The sequence below is a fragment of the Aristolochia californica genome, unplaced genomic scaffold (assembly GCF_029961685.1).
Source record: "Aristolochia californica isolate CCGP_79_NKW_82.1479 unplaced genomic scaffold, dmAriCali1.0.hap1 SCAF_9, whole genome shotgun sequence".
Classification (NCBI taxonomy): Eukaryota; Viridiplantae; Streptophyta; class Magnoliopsida; order Piperales; family Aristolochiaceae; genus Aristolochia; species Aristolochia californica.
The window spans coordinates 11764033-11780580 of NW_027182290.1; the positions used below are offsets into that span (position 1 = coordinate 11764033).

The 16548-nt window shown below is 38.8% G+C and overlaps 1 protein-coding gene across 3 annotated transcripts in view; it reads right to left on the reverse strand.

Moving 5' to 3' along the window:
- The window catches only part of LOC137940108 (nuclear pore complex protein NUP205), a 120525-nt gene that overhangs the window by 15784 nt on the left and 88193 nt on the right, over positions 1-16548 (reverse strand). For all 3 annotated transcript variants that reach the window (XM_068785032.1, XM_068785033.1, XM_068785034.1), the window contains exons 30-37: positions 7512-7567; positions 7355-7427; positions 7061-7251; positions 6841-6970; positions 6685-6762; positions 5796-5960; positions 5230-5400; positions 3948-4088 (exon numbers count right to left, since the gene is read on the reverse strand). In XM_068785032.1, the coding sequence (XP_068641133.1) occupies positions 3948-4088; positions 5230-5400; positions 5796-5960; positions 6685-6762; positions 6841-6970; positions 7061-7251; positions 7355-7427; positions 7512-7567 (1005 nt within the window). The remainder of the gene's footprint in view (positions 1-3947; positions 4089-5229; positions 5401-5795; positions 5961-6684; positions 6763-6840; positions 6971-7060; positions 7252-7354; positions 7428-7511; positions 7568-16548) is intronic.

The following is a 16548-nucleotide window of genomic DNA, read 5'->3' on the forward strand; positions in this document are numbered from 1 at the left end:
CCGAGGACCAAGACTTGAGTTTACTCTTTAGTTGTTTAAATTTGTGAGGGAAAGACCAGCCATCATAATTTGTGCCCCCAATGGTTCCCCACCAACTAATTGTCAAGAAGCCAAGAGTTGTCAAACTGGAAGGGAGCTGGGCCCCATTTGTCAACTTTAATCTCAATCTACATAGACCAATGGTCAGATCCCAAGCGGTTTAGAACCGAGCCACAAACATTAACATGTAGTCTCAACCACTCCCTAGTGGCGAAGAAGTGGTCAAGCTTCAAGAGGATAGGCACTCTTTGCCAATTGGACGAAGTAAAACTTTGCCAAAAAGGATAATCTCCTCAAGTTCAAAACTTCCAATAAAGTCAGCAAAACTGCACATAGTGGAAGAAATTTTGGTTGCTGGGAGGAGGTTTGTCAGTGCAGAATCTGATTGCATTAAAGTCACCAGCGATGAGCTAAGGGATAGGCCATTGAGGAAGAAGGTTAGAGAACTCTTCCCAAAGTAAACGACGTTTCCAATAACGGGTGGGCCTTGTGGATATTTCAAAGGCTCTAGGGGACTCATACAGGGGGATCCTCTGTCCCCACTTTTATTCACTCTCATTGGAGAACAGTTAGCCGCAATGATCCATCTGGCTAAAACATCTGGATGGCTAAGCCCTGTCTCTCCTAACCCTGTTCTCGATATTAGCCTCCTCCAATATGCAGATGACACTATTCTTTTCTGTGATGGCACCCTCAATCAAATTCATAATTTAAGTGCCTTGCTGAGCTTATTTGAAATCTCATCTGGACAAAAAATTAGCTGGGAGAAATCCTCTATCTTTGGTTACAATATTGAGTCCGGTCTTCTCAACTTTATGGCCAGCTATCTTGGTTGTCGTAGTGAATCATCTTTTGGATACTATTTGGGGCTTCCTCTGACCCCACGTCTCCCCTCTAAGGCTTCCTAGCACCCTATCATTGAGCATTTGGAAGGGAGACTTGCCACCTGGCGGGGAAAATTCCTCTCAAAAGCAGGCAAGTTAACTCTCATCAAATCATGTTTACAAGGAATCCTTAACTATTATTTATCTATGTTCCATTGCCCAACGTTAATCAGAAACAAAATTGAGCTCCTAAAGAGAAGTTTCCTCTGGGGTGGACCAATTGGTGAAAAAAAATATTATCTGATTAATGGGAGGAGGTATGCAAGCCAAAAGTATTAAGTGGATTGGGTATCCGAGATACATCCACAACAAACTCTACTCTACTGCTTAAATGGACTTGGAAATTTAATATGAATCATCATTTGATTTGAAGAGCTTTTGTTAGGGAGAAAGCAAATCTCCCCTCTGGCTGGTGGACAGAGGGAGGGCGAATTCACTCTCTCTCACCTGCCTGGAGAAAAATAGCTCAGCTCCTCTCCAAATTCAAAATGGCTAAAAAATGTTACATTGGAAATGGAAATACATCAAAGTTCTGGAAAGATTGGTGGGTTGGCCAATCCCCCCTCAAAAATAGCTTCCCGGAAATCTTTGACCTCTCAGGTAACTCAGAGATCTATATCTCTGACATCTGGACAGAAAATGGGGGCTGGAATCTAAATCTTAGAAGACATCACACTGATACTGAAGCTCTCCTTGCATCCCAACTCCTTCTCACTCTTCCAACCAGACAGCCAAATACCTCCAATGATACTCTAATCTGGACTCCCTATCCCAAGGGGTCTTTCTCCACATCTTCTGCCTATACAGACTTAAACAACCTCTCATAAGCCCACCCGAAGCACCTTGCTGCTTGTGCTTGGGATCTGCTCGCCCCTCCACGTGCTAAATTCTTCATTTAGTTTGCCTACAGAAACAAAATCTTAATTTCTGATGCTTTAATTCGTCGGGGCACCTCTGTCTTGGACCCTCACTGCCCCTTTTGCAAAAATACTCCAAAAACAGCAACACATATCCTTCTTTCATGTCAGTTTGCCTACTTAGTCTGGACTTCCCTTCTAAACAAAATTGGCCTTCAATTTTGTGCCTCTGGAAACATTGCTGACACTATCCTCTCCCTCGTCAGTACAAACCTCCCAAAATTATGAAAAGTAATCTTATCTTGTTGTATTGGTCATATTATCTGGGCTCTCTGGAAAGAGCGCAACAGGAGGAAATTCAAACTCAAAACTTGTCCTATTGAGGTTTTGACGGAGCAAATCTCTAGTCAAGTCTCTGTTTGGCTCCTAAACAAAAAAGAATTCAAAAAACTCAGTGCTTCGAACTTTAGAGGGCATTGGCAGTCTATTGCTGGGATGTCTCTGCCATCTTGCCCCCCTAATATGGCAGTGCTTTAGGCTGCCCTGGTCCTACAGGATTTGGTGGTGTTATCCACAATGGAAATGGCGATCTCCTCTTCTCATATGCAGGTCCCCTCGGCAACTCAGATTCTACCACTGCAAAACTCTCTGGTCTTTTACACGGACTCAAGATCTTCTCTAGCCACCTCTCAGGCCCCTTTTTTATTGAAGGCGATTCAAAAGTAATCATCAATTGGTGTGCTAACTATGGTCACCCCCCGTGGCGCCATTGGGATATGTTCAATGAAATTTGTAATTTATTTTCTAGCTTAAACTGTAAATGGAACCACATTCCACGCTCTGCTAATCACCTGGCAGACTCTCAGGCTAAGGCAGGTGTCTCTCCAACACTTTGTTGTGGAGTCGGTCCCCCAAAGGTAGGTTTGTATTTTCCTCCCCTTATTTATCAATATACGCACTTTCATAAAAAATAAAAATAAATAATTGGTGGGCCCATAAATTCCAGCAAGGCCCCAAGAAAGGCCAGTACATCTGTCCCGTAATTTAATACTGATAGAAAATGTGTCAATGCTATGGTCCATCACCTCAAATAGTGACGTGTTCCAAAGGAGAAAGATTTCGCTAGAGAATCTAACAGTGTTAACAGCCAACTATTCCAAATTAAAAACATTCCCACAAGTCATGAACGATGGAGTCAGATAGACTTTTTTTTATGAAATGTGATTTTATTAAGAGAACAAAAAAGAGGAGTGAGCCAATGTGGATAAAATCTGTTGTCCAAGAACTTGGCATCGATCAGAAAGATCCTATGACAAGGTATTGTGATAACCAGGCAACAATCTTCATTGCAAACAATCTTAGTCTTTCATAAAAGATCAAAGCATATAGAGGTAGATTATCATTTCATCCAAGAAGTAACTACTCCACATGTTCTGTCAGGTGATCAACTCGGCGATATCCTAACAAAAGCACTAGGAAAGGGTGAATTTCTGAACTTCTACGGCAAGCTGGGATTGTTTGACATATACTATCCAGCTTGAGGGAGAGTGTTGAAAAATAAGAACAGGGGTATTTTGGTCATTTTACCTTCTCGTTATTTATATTTCTCGATGTAATCATGTTCTACATGTCAAACTATGTCTATGGACCATATTTCATTTACAAAGGACACGTAGAATAGAAGATATAGAGAATTAGGGCTTTCACTTAAAGTAAGGGCAATAATGTAAATTGTACTCAACCCTAGGTCCCCCAACTCGGTCACTTTCTCAATTTTCTCTTCTCCACTTTCTCTCCTGCTCATTCTCTCTCTTCAACCTTCTTTCTTCTCAACTTTTTCAATTACAATAAAAATATTAAGGTTTAAGAACAATCATGTAACTAATTGTCTAGTGGGACTCATTTATCAATATGAAGAGCCAATTTATGAACAGCAGAATAATCCCTCATGCAATTTGATATTCTGCATGAAGAATGAACAGCGAAACACGCATATCATACGTGATATTTTGAGAAAGTAACAATATTTTTGCAGAAGTCTCATTCATGTAAGATCTCTCTTCCATTATTGCTTTTTTTCATATCTAATCAAAACTTTTATAAAAAAAAAAATCATAATAATAATATCACGAACAAGAAAACTAAGAAATTTGAAACAGGAATAAACCTCTAAGAACTCAGATGCATCCACCAAAGATGTCAAGCAGGACACCAGCCTTAAGATTGGTGGTAGCACCAGTTGGTGCCTATCCATTTCTCCTGAAAACCCCTTCCCAATCTTTGAAGTGTCAGCTCTTCTTAAGCTTCCCTGGTACAAAAACATGTGACAGATTAAAGCCACAAGAAAAGAAACAAAATAGATGATAATAATTGCTGTATCTTATGAATGCAATAGCAGCCCAAAGATCTCGTGTGGAATTTTATAGTCCTCTATTTCTTGTGCTCTGCTGCCCACACTAAGATTTTGACTTGTAATAAATTACAAAAACATGGTCAAGTTGTGATTGACAATGTGTAATTACTGTGGTGATATTGAGTTGATCAATCATATTTTATTGCATTTCAGTAGGCATGTGTCGAGTCAGTCTTCATATAATTTGGGATGGTTGGCTACTTCACTTATTATGCTGCTGACTTTGTCTCTCGATCCTTTTCAGGTCCTTCTGCCTTCTTGGCAGGGTTATGGTAGTTGTCTCTGGCTGCTGTTTCTGGCAACCATGGAAGAAGAGAAACTTGAGGACTTCCCAGAGAACTCAGCATTTGATTGGGTTTTTTTTTTTTTTTATAAAGTTCTTCATTCTATTCTTCTATCCTCTTCTGTCTTTGGGTTATTCACTCCTATCCACATTCAGTTGTTAGAAGAAATTGGCTGCAGTTAATTCATTCCTCTGCCTCCTCTCTGTCTCTTATGCTTTTTCGGACTCCTCCAATTGGCTATTGAAGCACTTTAGGAAATACAGGGCCGCCTGGTATTGGAGGTGTAATTGATGACCATGCTGGTACAGTTAAGTTGGCTTATTCGGGCTCTCATGCAGATGGAGAGGCAGTGGAAGCAGATATTACAGCACTTCTTCAAGGCTTAAATTTCTTCCCTCAAATCGTCACCGGTTCTCTTATAGTGGAAGGGGATTCTTTTGTTGTTATTTCATAGCTATCAGGATCAGATATCCTGGCTTGGTTCCGTTGTTTACGATGAGATTGTGGCCTTGTCGCCAACACTTACTATTTCTTGGTCTAATATTTTATGTTCAGCCAATCATCTTGCTGATGGGTTGGCTAAGCCTGGTATTTCAAGACCTTATTTACTTGTGATTCTTTTCCCCTTGGGGCTTTCGGGCTTTCCTCTCCCCCCATATATATTTGCAATGAGATTATTAAAGACACATTGCCATTTAAAAAAAAAAAAAAAAGTGATTGCAGTATTAATTGTAGTTGTTGTAGAATTCCACCTTCTTGTGTAGGCCTCCAAGCCTACATGAAGTAAGATGTTCAAACACATCCATAGAAAAAAGAACCTGTGCGCCCAGCTTCCCATAGTTGTGACTAATCCTCAACAGCAGAGCAAGCTCAGCCCCACGGGTATGTAGCTGCCGCAGAGAATCCAATGTATGCCAGCTATCCTGAAAAGCCATATACACAATTCAATACAGAAAAGACAGGAATTTTTTTTGAAAGTAATGATCTTTCTAATCAAATATACAAGTAGACCTAAAATACAAAGAAAAAAACTGCATATTTTGATGATAGCTGGCAAATTCCTTAGAGAAATTGATAATGTAGGAGTAATAATAAAAACATAGAAATAGACAACATGAATGTCAGAAACATCTACGCGCCACACAACAATAACCATATATCGATGAACATGAGCAAACACATGTCAAAAGTAAGACATGATACTACAGCCATTGTAACAGTTTTTTAGACACTTCCAAAAGAGCCAAAAGCAACTTTACAGTGAATGTAAAGCACCATAAAGCACAAATCTGTTATTTAAAAGGGTAAGGAAGAGCACCTGATAGGAGAAATTGCTGATGTTTGTGAGGCAGATTCTTAGAAACCCTCTACTTTGGAGCTGACTCAAGAAAAAATTTTCCTGGTCAATGCTAATAAATGCATCCAACACATAAAGCGATATAGCTTTCCCAGTTTCACTTCCATGAATTGCGTCTTTTGTAACCTACGTAGCTCAGGAGAGACAATTGTAAGTACTTAAACCACAAACAGCGCACATAAAAAAAAAAAAAGAGGACTTACACAGCTATTGAGTTCCAAGACAAACAAAACGAAGTATGAATTGATTTGAAAGAAAGTATGAGATTGATTAGCTCAAGGAAATATGAACTATAATGATCAAAGCAATGGATACAACTGAACATTCAAATATCCAGTTGGTTACACCCACAGAAGCCAGTGGCCTCTTTCATGATCCTACGAGGTTCAGAAGATCTGTTGGTTAATTTGTCCTATAGTCAACATTCCTAACATCTCTTTCTCTATAAGTGAGATAGATCAATAGATGCATGATCCCCGAAATTCAAATTGTACAGTGCTACAATGCGTTTCTCGAATATTTGAAATGTCTGGAAGCCAATTGTCGTATAAGCTTTACGTCACCTATGCTCTGCAACTGCAGATTAGGCAGAACTCAAAAAGGCAGAAAATTCATTTAATATGTCTGTGGAGGTAATCTTGTAATGTGGAAGAGTTAGGAGGCTAAAAAGGTAAATAAGTGCAAGAGTATCAAATGTTAAAGAACTTTACTGCTCTCAAGTCTCTTAATTAAATCGATAGGTGAGTGCCTTGATAGCTAGAACACAATCTAGTACAAGCTAGTTCACAGAGAAGAAAAAGGAAACAATATAGACAGCAGCTGATTGCCATATGCTTTACATGAGACCTACCACATCCAGAACAGCCTGAGCCTCTTTCTTCAGTATAGAGAAATTTGCTTGAACCAATTCTGCCTGGTCTCTATTAACCTGGAGAAGAATGTAATCAATCTCAAGACTAGTACAAACTTAGAATTTTTAAGTACATTTATATCTGGGACAGAAAACCTTCTGGAGATCCAGATCCCCCTCCCCATCCTGTTCATCCCTAAGTAAGTATTGCAATATTGAAGCCGGAATATCTGGACTAAACATGCTCTGACAGTACTGGAAATAACTTAGAAGTAATGCATACTGCCTGAAATTACAAAATCCTTGTGTTAAAATCGTATCACATAAAGAAAGAAAAGAAAATGGAAGATGCATCTATTGACATTCTTATGATTACCTTCTCCTAAGGCTTTCTGATGATTCATGTCTCATGATTGCCAAAATAAGCTTGAACAAGATGGAGTGGCAAGCCCCATTTGGGAGTTGTTTTCCTAAAATAATATCAAGACATGTCACGTTGTCTGAATTGACACCTCCAGGTGATAAGAACCTTTCGTCTCGAAGTTTGGCCATGCATGTCAGTCCAACCTTAAGGTAATTCAGAATAGAAGGATCAGCACAAGAAAAATTAAATGACAAAAAACAAAAAATCCACCTGACTGATAATCTTGCAGAACTAACAGAAACATACCTGAGTCAATGTAATCGCCATTTTTAATGAACAATCTGGAGAAGCAGATGCACTGAGAGATGAATCGAGCACTCTGCAAGTATCAATATTTTAAATGAAAAAATGTAAATGAAAGAAATATTTAAATAAAGCATGTGAGAAATCATCTTTGGCTAACCCAAACAAAGTCTGAGAGCGGTTTTCAAGAAAAGCCATTCTTCTAGATACTGCAACCTGAAAGCAAGCAGAAAATATGAACTAACCAGTGACCAGAGGAAAGAAATGAAGAAAAGAAGCACAGGACAACAGTTTTTCAGATGATCTTGATAAGAGTTGGGTTCCCTCCCAACTTAATCAGTAAAAAGAGGGAGGAGAAGGGGTAGCGGCTCCCCTCCCCTTGTCTGTCTCCCATCAATGAAGAAAAAGAGGAGAGGAGAGGAGCGCCACCCCCACCACCTGCCTCTTTATATGTATGGAAACCAAGGAGATGGGGCCGCGACTCCTCCATTTCCCCCTTTTTCTTTGTTATACAAGAAGGGATTCCATTCCCCACTCTCCCCATGGTCATGCAAGACACGCACACTTACAAGGAATCCTTTCTCCGATCAGCAAAGGGGGGGGGGGGGGGGGGCCTCCCCCCGACCCTTTCTTAGATATTTTTCATTAAAAAAATTGAATTTATGATGCATAATGACAATAACCTGATACGGTTGGTGACAGGGTAATGTTTTGACAACATTGGTTTTGTTGAATCAGAAGAAAAAAAAAGTGTTATCAGATATTAAGGTTTACAAACTCCTTTCTTCTATTTATAACTTTAATAACATTCAAAATTACATCCATGTCCTTGCTCACCCTTAAACCCCACAAAACTACTTTCCATAGCAAATGACATTCATAGAAAATAAATAGAACTATATAAACTCCAAATTATAATTCCTAAAATACCCCCGCAAACTAGTTACAAAATATGCAGCACATTTCCCTTCTTAAGCATACAAAAAATACATCCACTAGGTCTTCAAAATCTATAGCTTGTCATTGCTTTATGTGGTGAGGACACCACTCATGTGCCACTGATTACACAAATCTATACATGAAGACATCAGACTACGACAAGACCTATCATGCTGTGGTTGGGAAGTGAAGCTTTTAGGACAAACTAATTTTTATTTTATTAATTTATATTTTGTGTTGTCCTTAGAAGTAATTGTTTCATTTGTTTAGGGGCGTTTTGTCATCAGAGATATTTTGGCCATTTTGAAATGTCCTAGGGTTTTGGGTCTCTATTTAAACCCATGATGTTTGGAAATCAGATTGATTGAATGAAGTTGAAATTTTTCCCTCATTGTTCAATTCTTCTTCTCCCTCCCTGCTCTCGGCTCTGTACCTCCCCTCTCTTCCTCCTCTTCTCCTTCCACTTTCTCTCTTCTCCCTCACAGCAGCAGCACCACACACGACGCTAATCCCGCGTCATTATGGCTTCCAAATGTTCTTCGGCTTTCTAGTTTGCACATAAAGGATGACTCTTAGACACAACTTCCTATTCACTTGCACACTTATACCTTCCCCCCCTCCTCCTCCCCCCTCCCCCCCCCCCCCCCCCCCCCCTCAGTCTAGGGAGTAAATCGCCAATGATCCTGGGCTTGAACATAGTAGAAACTCTAAAATATTGTAACATTCACCGTCTTCCATCTCTAACTTAACAAAAACCCTTGAGATATCCCATTGAATAAAAAAGCCAAAACAAATACTAGTGAAAACATGGACTTTCACAATCTTAACTAGAGGGCACAACCTAAGGAAAGGGTAAAAGAAATATGAGTGACACAAGTAAAAAAAAAAACATCAAAATTGTAAGATTAAAACACAAAATAGTGATAACAATTACTAAGTAAAAAAACCAATCACTTAAGGATAGCAATAGAAACTCACTAAGGGCTATAATATGTCACCATGAAAAAAATACCCATATATACCAAAATAAGAAAACCAACCCAAAACACTCAAACAGAAGGGATTGACACACTCAACTCTCAAGGAGTTGAAAAACAAAACAAGACATGATCTTACCAAATAAGTAAGAGTTTCAATAAAAGACAAATAGAAAAAAATATTTAAATAATATAAAAACTAATGGGAGGATCGTAACAAACATAGCGTGAGAGCTATAGCTAATCCTAAGTGCATAGCAATATGATGCGTGTGATAGAACGACCAATTATAATAACTATCAAAATCAATCCAAAATTTGAACACAAAACATTTCAGCCAAGATAGACCATCAACAAACTCACTAAAGATTCAAATTGTGTTGTTAAGTTCATACAATCTTGTAAAATGGGAGGAGGTGTGCAAACCAAAGTCTCTAGGTGGTTTGGGCATTAAGGATACTACCACTACAAACTCTACTCTCCTCCTTAAATGAATCTGGAAATTCAATCTCTATCCAGCCTTAATTTGGAGAGCGCTTGTTGCAGCAAAAGTTAACAAGCATTCAGGTTGGTGGACTGAGGGGGGACGATTCTATTCGCTCTCCTCTGCTTGGAAGAAGATCGTCAGACTTCTTCCTGAATTAAAAAATGCAATAAAGTACTACATAGGAAATGGTACCTCAACAAAATTTTGGAATGATTGGTGGACTGGCCAATCCTGTCTCAAAAATAGCCATGAAGCAACCTCTGGCCTTTCAGGTAATTTTGATGCCTTCATCTTGGACATCGGGTCAGACAATGGAGATTGGAATTTAAATCTTAGAAGACATCTCTCTGATCCTGAAGCCATTCTAGCCTCCAAACTCCTTGAAAGCCTTCTTGCAATGAAGCCCAATAACACAAATGATACTTTAATTTGGACATCGTGTTCAAAAGGGTCTTTCTCTGCTGCCTTTGCCTACAATTTCCTATGCAACACATCCACAACCCATCCAAAACACCCTACGGCCTCAGCTTGGGACCTCCTTGCCTCACAATGTGCAAAATTTTTCATTTGGTTCGCTGGCAAAAATAAAATCCTTCCTTCTGATTCTTTAATCCTAAGGGGTACCCAAATTCAGGACCCACTTTGCCCTTTCTATAAAGTTGCCCCAGAAACAGCCAACCACATTCTCCTTTCATGTCACGTTGCCTACCCGATTTGGACCTCTCTTTTAAATTAAATCGAGCTCCAGTATTGTGTGGCTGCAAATTTACCAGATACAATCCTCTCAATAATTGATTCCAGACTCCCAAAGTTAGGTAAGATGATTATATCATGTTGTATTGGTCATATCCTATGGGTCCTATGGAAAGAACGAAACAGGAGAAATTTTAAATTCAAATCCTCCCCAGTTGAAGTTCTGACAGAGCAAATATTGGGCCAAGTATTGGCTCGTTAACCGAAAAGAATTCAAAAAATTTAGCAGCACCAGCTTCAGGGAAAATTGGTAACTAGTTGCAAGTCTCTCTCAGCCCTCTCGTCCTTCGATCATGCCTATGTGGACCCCGCCTCCACTGGGCCATTTCAAGCTTAACTTTTATGGGAGTGCTCTCGGATGCCCTGGTCCTGTTGGCTACAGGGGAGTTATACACAATGCAAACGACAATCTCCTCTTCTCTTATGCGGACCCCCTCAATAACTTTGACTCTACAATAGCTGATTTATCGGGATTGCTAAACGAAATCAAAATTTTCTCAAATCATCTCTCGGGTCCATTCTGCATCAAAGGTGACTTAAAGGTGGTCATCAACTGTGTGCAAAATCCATCAGGCCCCCGTGGCATCTCTAGGATATGCATTTGGAAATATGTCATTTAAGTTCTCATTTGAATTGTAATTAGAAGCACATTCCTCGCTCTACCAATCATTTGGCAAACACCCAGGCCAAGGCGGGAGTGGCCCTCCAACCTAGGTTTGGTTGTACTTTCTTATTCTCTTTTTAATCTATTTACACACTTCAAAAAATAAAAAAGTTCATACAATCTTGATATGAATTTCAGGTTGTGCTCGAGGAAGATGATTGGCAGTGCTAGAGAGATTGATCAACTCTACTACTTTCATGGAATTGCATCCACAATTAGACAAGCACAAATTTCAGACGAAATAATATTATAATACTATAGACTAGGCCATCCAAATTTCTTGAATTTGAGTAAGCCATTTCCTTCACTTTTCAAGAATAAAAATGTTTCTCTTTTCCAATACGAAATCTATCAATTTGCCAAACATCACCGTACCACCTTTCCTTCTCAGCCTTATAAACAATCCCAACCTTTTTCGCTCAAACACGGTGATATTTGGGGGACCGTCGAGAGTGAAAAATATAATGGTTATTACATTCATAGATGATCATACTTGGGTTTGCTGAGTGTATCTAAAAAAAAAAAAAAAAAAAAAAAACAAGGCTACCTAGTTGTTTCAAAACATCTATACTCTCAATTCCATAACAAAATTCAAATCCTAAGAACGGATAATGGCAAAGAGTACTTCTTGGCCAATTTCTCATGGAAAAGGGTAATATACCCCAAACACGTGTCAACACACCTCAACAAAATAGTGTTGTTGACCGTAAGAACATGCACCTTCTAGAGGAAACTCAGTCAATTATGTACGAGAGTTCCTAAACACTTTTGGGGAGAAGTTGTATCGAATGTCATCCTGAGTATGTCAATCCCAAAAACCTCTCAACATTATGTTGGAGACCTACCCTCATGCACGATTCTTCAATTATCTATCTCCCAAGGTATTTGGTCGTGTTCACAGTAATACCCGTAGTAAACTTGAGCCAAGAGTTCGTAAATGTGTCTTTCTTCGATACTCACCTATTCAAAAGGGATATAAGTGTTTTGTTCCTACCACACCAACCAGGTCAATGTGAGTATGGATGTCATTTTCTTTGAAGATCAATATTTTTCTCCCAAACTTCTCTTCAAGGGGAAAATGATTTTGGGATATCCCCTTATATGTCTCTTTGGTTACATTTTGTCCAGAAATAACTACTTCGTCTCCTCAACCATAGATTTTCCTATAAAAAATTCCCTTCCTAAACACGAGTCCATTGTGTCAGAAACAGAAATATATAATGTTGGGGGAGAAATACTACCAGAGAAAAACACAGAGTTATCTGTTATGTGAGGCATAACCAACAAGGTTTGGAGTAACAACCACAAATATACTGTCAAGATTCAATTCCGAGTACATCAAGTAATTTAGATTCTTCCTAGGGTCCAAATCTTGTGATTTTCAAGACATTGATGTCCCCCATTGCTAATAGAAAAGGCATAAGGTCATGCACAAACCATCCTATATCTCGCTTTGTATCCTATCACAGATTGTCCTCAAGCTTTAGAGTCTTTCTTTCTAACTTGTCAAAAAGAGAAATTCCTAAATCTTGAGTGGAAAGAGGTTGTTATTAAGGAGATAAAGGCTTTGGAGAAGAATCAGACTTGGGAATTGGTATGCCTTCCCAAAGGAAAATATCTAGTTGGTTGTAAGTAGGTATTCAATTGGGAGAGAAAGTGTAAATTAAACTATCTCTAGGATATGAAGACTTACTTGGCGAAAAAGAGGTTTGTAGACTCCAACGGTCACTCTATGCTCTTAAACAACCTCCTAGATCATGGTTTGATCAGTTCACTAAAGCTATAAAGAACTTTTGGTACCTTTAGAGCCAAGCAAATCATACTATATTTTTTAAACACACATGCCGGAAAGATTTTCTACATATTATGTATGTGGATGATATAATCCTAACAGTTGATGATCTCGTTGAATAGTAAAACCTAAAGACCTTTATGGCCAAGGAATTTGAAAACAAAGATCTTGGATCTTTGAGGTATTTCTTGGGCATGGAGGAGGCAAGAACTAAGGAAGGAATCTTGGTTTCTCAAAGAAAATATATCTTAGATCTTCTCAATGAAACCAGTATGCTAGAGTGCAAGCGAGTTAAAACACCTATGGATGTAAATTGCAAATTGAGTGCAAATAGCGGTGCTGAGATTGATAAGGGACAATCAATGATTAGTTAGGAAATTGATTTACATTTCCTTTGTAGTGAGTGTTGCGAGTTTATTCATGCACTCCCCTTGTGAGGAATACAGTTTATAAGATTCTCAGATATCTTAAACAGATTTCAAGAAAGGGATTATTGTTCAAAAAGAGTGACAATGTATGTGTTGAAGCATTCACTGATGCTAATTGGGCAAGAAATATAGATGCTAGGAGATCTACATCTAGAAAGCACACCTTTGTAGGAGGAAATCTAGTAACTTGGAGAAGCAAAAAGCAGAATGTGGTGACTAGAAGCAGTGATAAAGTTGAGTTTTGGGCTGTTGCACAAGGGATATGTGATCTTCTGTGGATAAAACGGCTTCTAAGTGAGTTACAGATTGTGTTCAACTAACCTAGGAAGTAGTACTCAGATAGCAAGGCAGCTATTAGAATTTCCCATAATCCAGTATAGTACAATAGGACAAAGCACATTGAGATCAATCGGTATTTTATTAAAGAGCAAGTCACAAATATTTTCACAAAGAGTCTTAAATTACAGCAATTTGACTTTCTAATAAGCAAGGTAGGAATGCTAAATATTTATAAACTAACTTGAGGGAGAGTCACAAATATTTTCACAAAGAGTCTTAAATCACAGCAATTTGACTTTCTAATAAGAGAGGTAGGAATGCTAAATATTTATAAACTAACTTGAGGGAGAGTGTTGAAATATGTCTAAATTCATTCTTTTATTATCTAGATTCATTGTATGTTAAAATATGTCAAGATTCATTCTCCTATGATGTATATATTGTAGCCATTATAGTTGTAATGAATGAAATTGAAAAACAAGTTTTTATTCTTCATTTTCTTCATCCATCAAATTGGTCAAAAAAATTGACATTGAAATTGGACCATGAATCATTTCAAAAAAAAAAAAAAAATGGACCATGAAACTTGACCAAAGAAATTAAATATTAATAGCCAAGAAATCAGAGGAACAAGGTCACTTATAAGTTCATCAATGTTAAGGCTTCGATGATCACCACTCTAACTCAAAGACGCTAGACTTATACAGCACACTTTCATCAGAAATTACTTAATGACATTATTTTAACCCCATAGAGTATGGACCTAGATCAACTCATCTTGGGCTAAAACCCCCTGAATATTCCACAAACCAAGGCTTTGGTTAAACAAATTTACAATGGAGTTGGCAATGGAGATAAGTAATGCAGACTCTGGCTTGGCTGACGTCTATTATCAAGTTGACGACAAACTTACCCACAAGAATACACCTAACGTCACACAGATCACCAAAGCAACTCTTTTTGGCTTTGGCATCATGCCTCCTTGGAGGCAAAAGTATCTTGTTGTCAACTTCAAGGCGGAGAATTTCCTTGTGGAGCGAAAATTGGACAGGTAACATATGGGAACAGAAAAAATTCGCTCCATATTCACAATGGCTCATGTTCCACTATTGAGAGCCAAAGCAAGATAAATTCTTTGTTGAATCATGAGGCCACTATTGGTGTGAGGCAAACAAAAGGTCATGAGGTCTTTGATAAATTGGGCCCATGGAGTACAAATTGGGTCTCGGCCCGCACACACAACCTGCTCTGATACCATTGTTGGGTGTTGGGTTGAGCCCACATCCATCCCAAAATGACTAACCACTTAGGAAGTCTATTGCCCAACCTTATAACCCATTAGATTTTCTTCCCCCTTTTCAAGGTGAGGCTTTTTCACTCTCAATACCAACCATAAATGCAACAAGAGAGAAGTCACAGCAACCTTAAGCACAATAGATTGATGTAGAGGAACTACATTCAAGTAGTAAAGTCCCTCACTCTCATGCCTGAAACCAAACATCCTCCTTGTCTACAAATCCTGAAGTACAAAACCAAAAGGAAAAATTGCAATAGAAAAAGTTAAGGATTTGGTGAGTATACTGATGGATAATAAGTCAACTGGAAACTTTGGAACATACAAAACAGGGGACAAAGGAAGCTGAGTAGGATGAACCACACCTTCACTGGTAACGGATGAAGATGAGCCATTTGCCAACTTAACAAACTTACAAGAGGAAGAAAATAAATTAGAAAACACAAAGAACATACCTAAGATATAGGCAAATGCCGTAGAATCAATATCCCAATAGAGGCATAAATAACATGTGAAGTGCAAACATGGCACTGGCAGAAAAAGATGTGCTGGCCATAGGAGGAATAGATGTAGGAGAGTGGCAAGAAGCTATCCTAAGGCACTAAAATGACTTCAGAATTTCATCCCTGTGAGTTGCTAGTAGTCCCTTTTTATTTAAATAGAGTTGCTAGTAGTCCCTTGCTCACTGCTAGACACATCGACACCTTTAGAGACACTTGAGCTGGCCCAAATTTATCCTTACACTCATCTGCATTGTGAATACCAACCACAGTGTACACAATTCCTTTCTCCACAACCATTGCCATGACCACCACCATCACAACCACATCCCCTTTCTCCCTCTCGTCTATAAAAAGACAAATCGATGGGAGTCGAGAACATTTCACCACGATCACCACCATCATGACCACAACCCCTTCCTCCATCTCATCCTCGAAAAGACAGATCGATGGGAGTGGAGGACATTTTAAGGGCAATGGCATATGAACTTTTAGTTTCTCAACTTTCTTTGGACATAACTGCACTTTCAGTTCTAATAACTTAGTTATAAGCTTTCTCAAATGTAGGAACTTCATTATCTACCAACATTTGCACACGCAAAGCATCATAATCTGATCCCAAACCATCCAAGAACTGGGTAACTTGAATCTGGCCTTCTTTCTCCTAAGCTTTGTAGGATCTACCCTAAATGGATGAAAAACTGCAATTTCTTGTAACACTCCACACATCCCTGTAAAATACTCTATGACTGCCTTTTCCCCTTTGCCTATGCTGAAAACTTTTACATGTAACTCATAGACTCAGGGGAGCTTAATTTCTTGGCAAAGATCGACTCAAGAGTTTTCCACATGTATTTGGCAGTATCACAACTCATAACTTGATCACATACATGGGGCTGCATACAATTCAGCATCCAAGTCCGAAGCTAATGATCTTCTGCTTCCAAACCCTAATCATAGGATGAGGGGCTATCACAAATATACTTCACCTTCTTCTTTGCAATCAAAAACTTCTTGACAGCCCTAGACTGATTTCAGTTTTTTTTTTTTTTAAATGGCTAAAATGTGGAGGTGGAGCTACCCA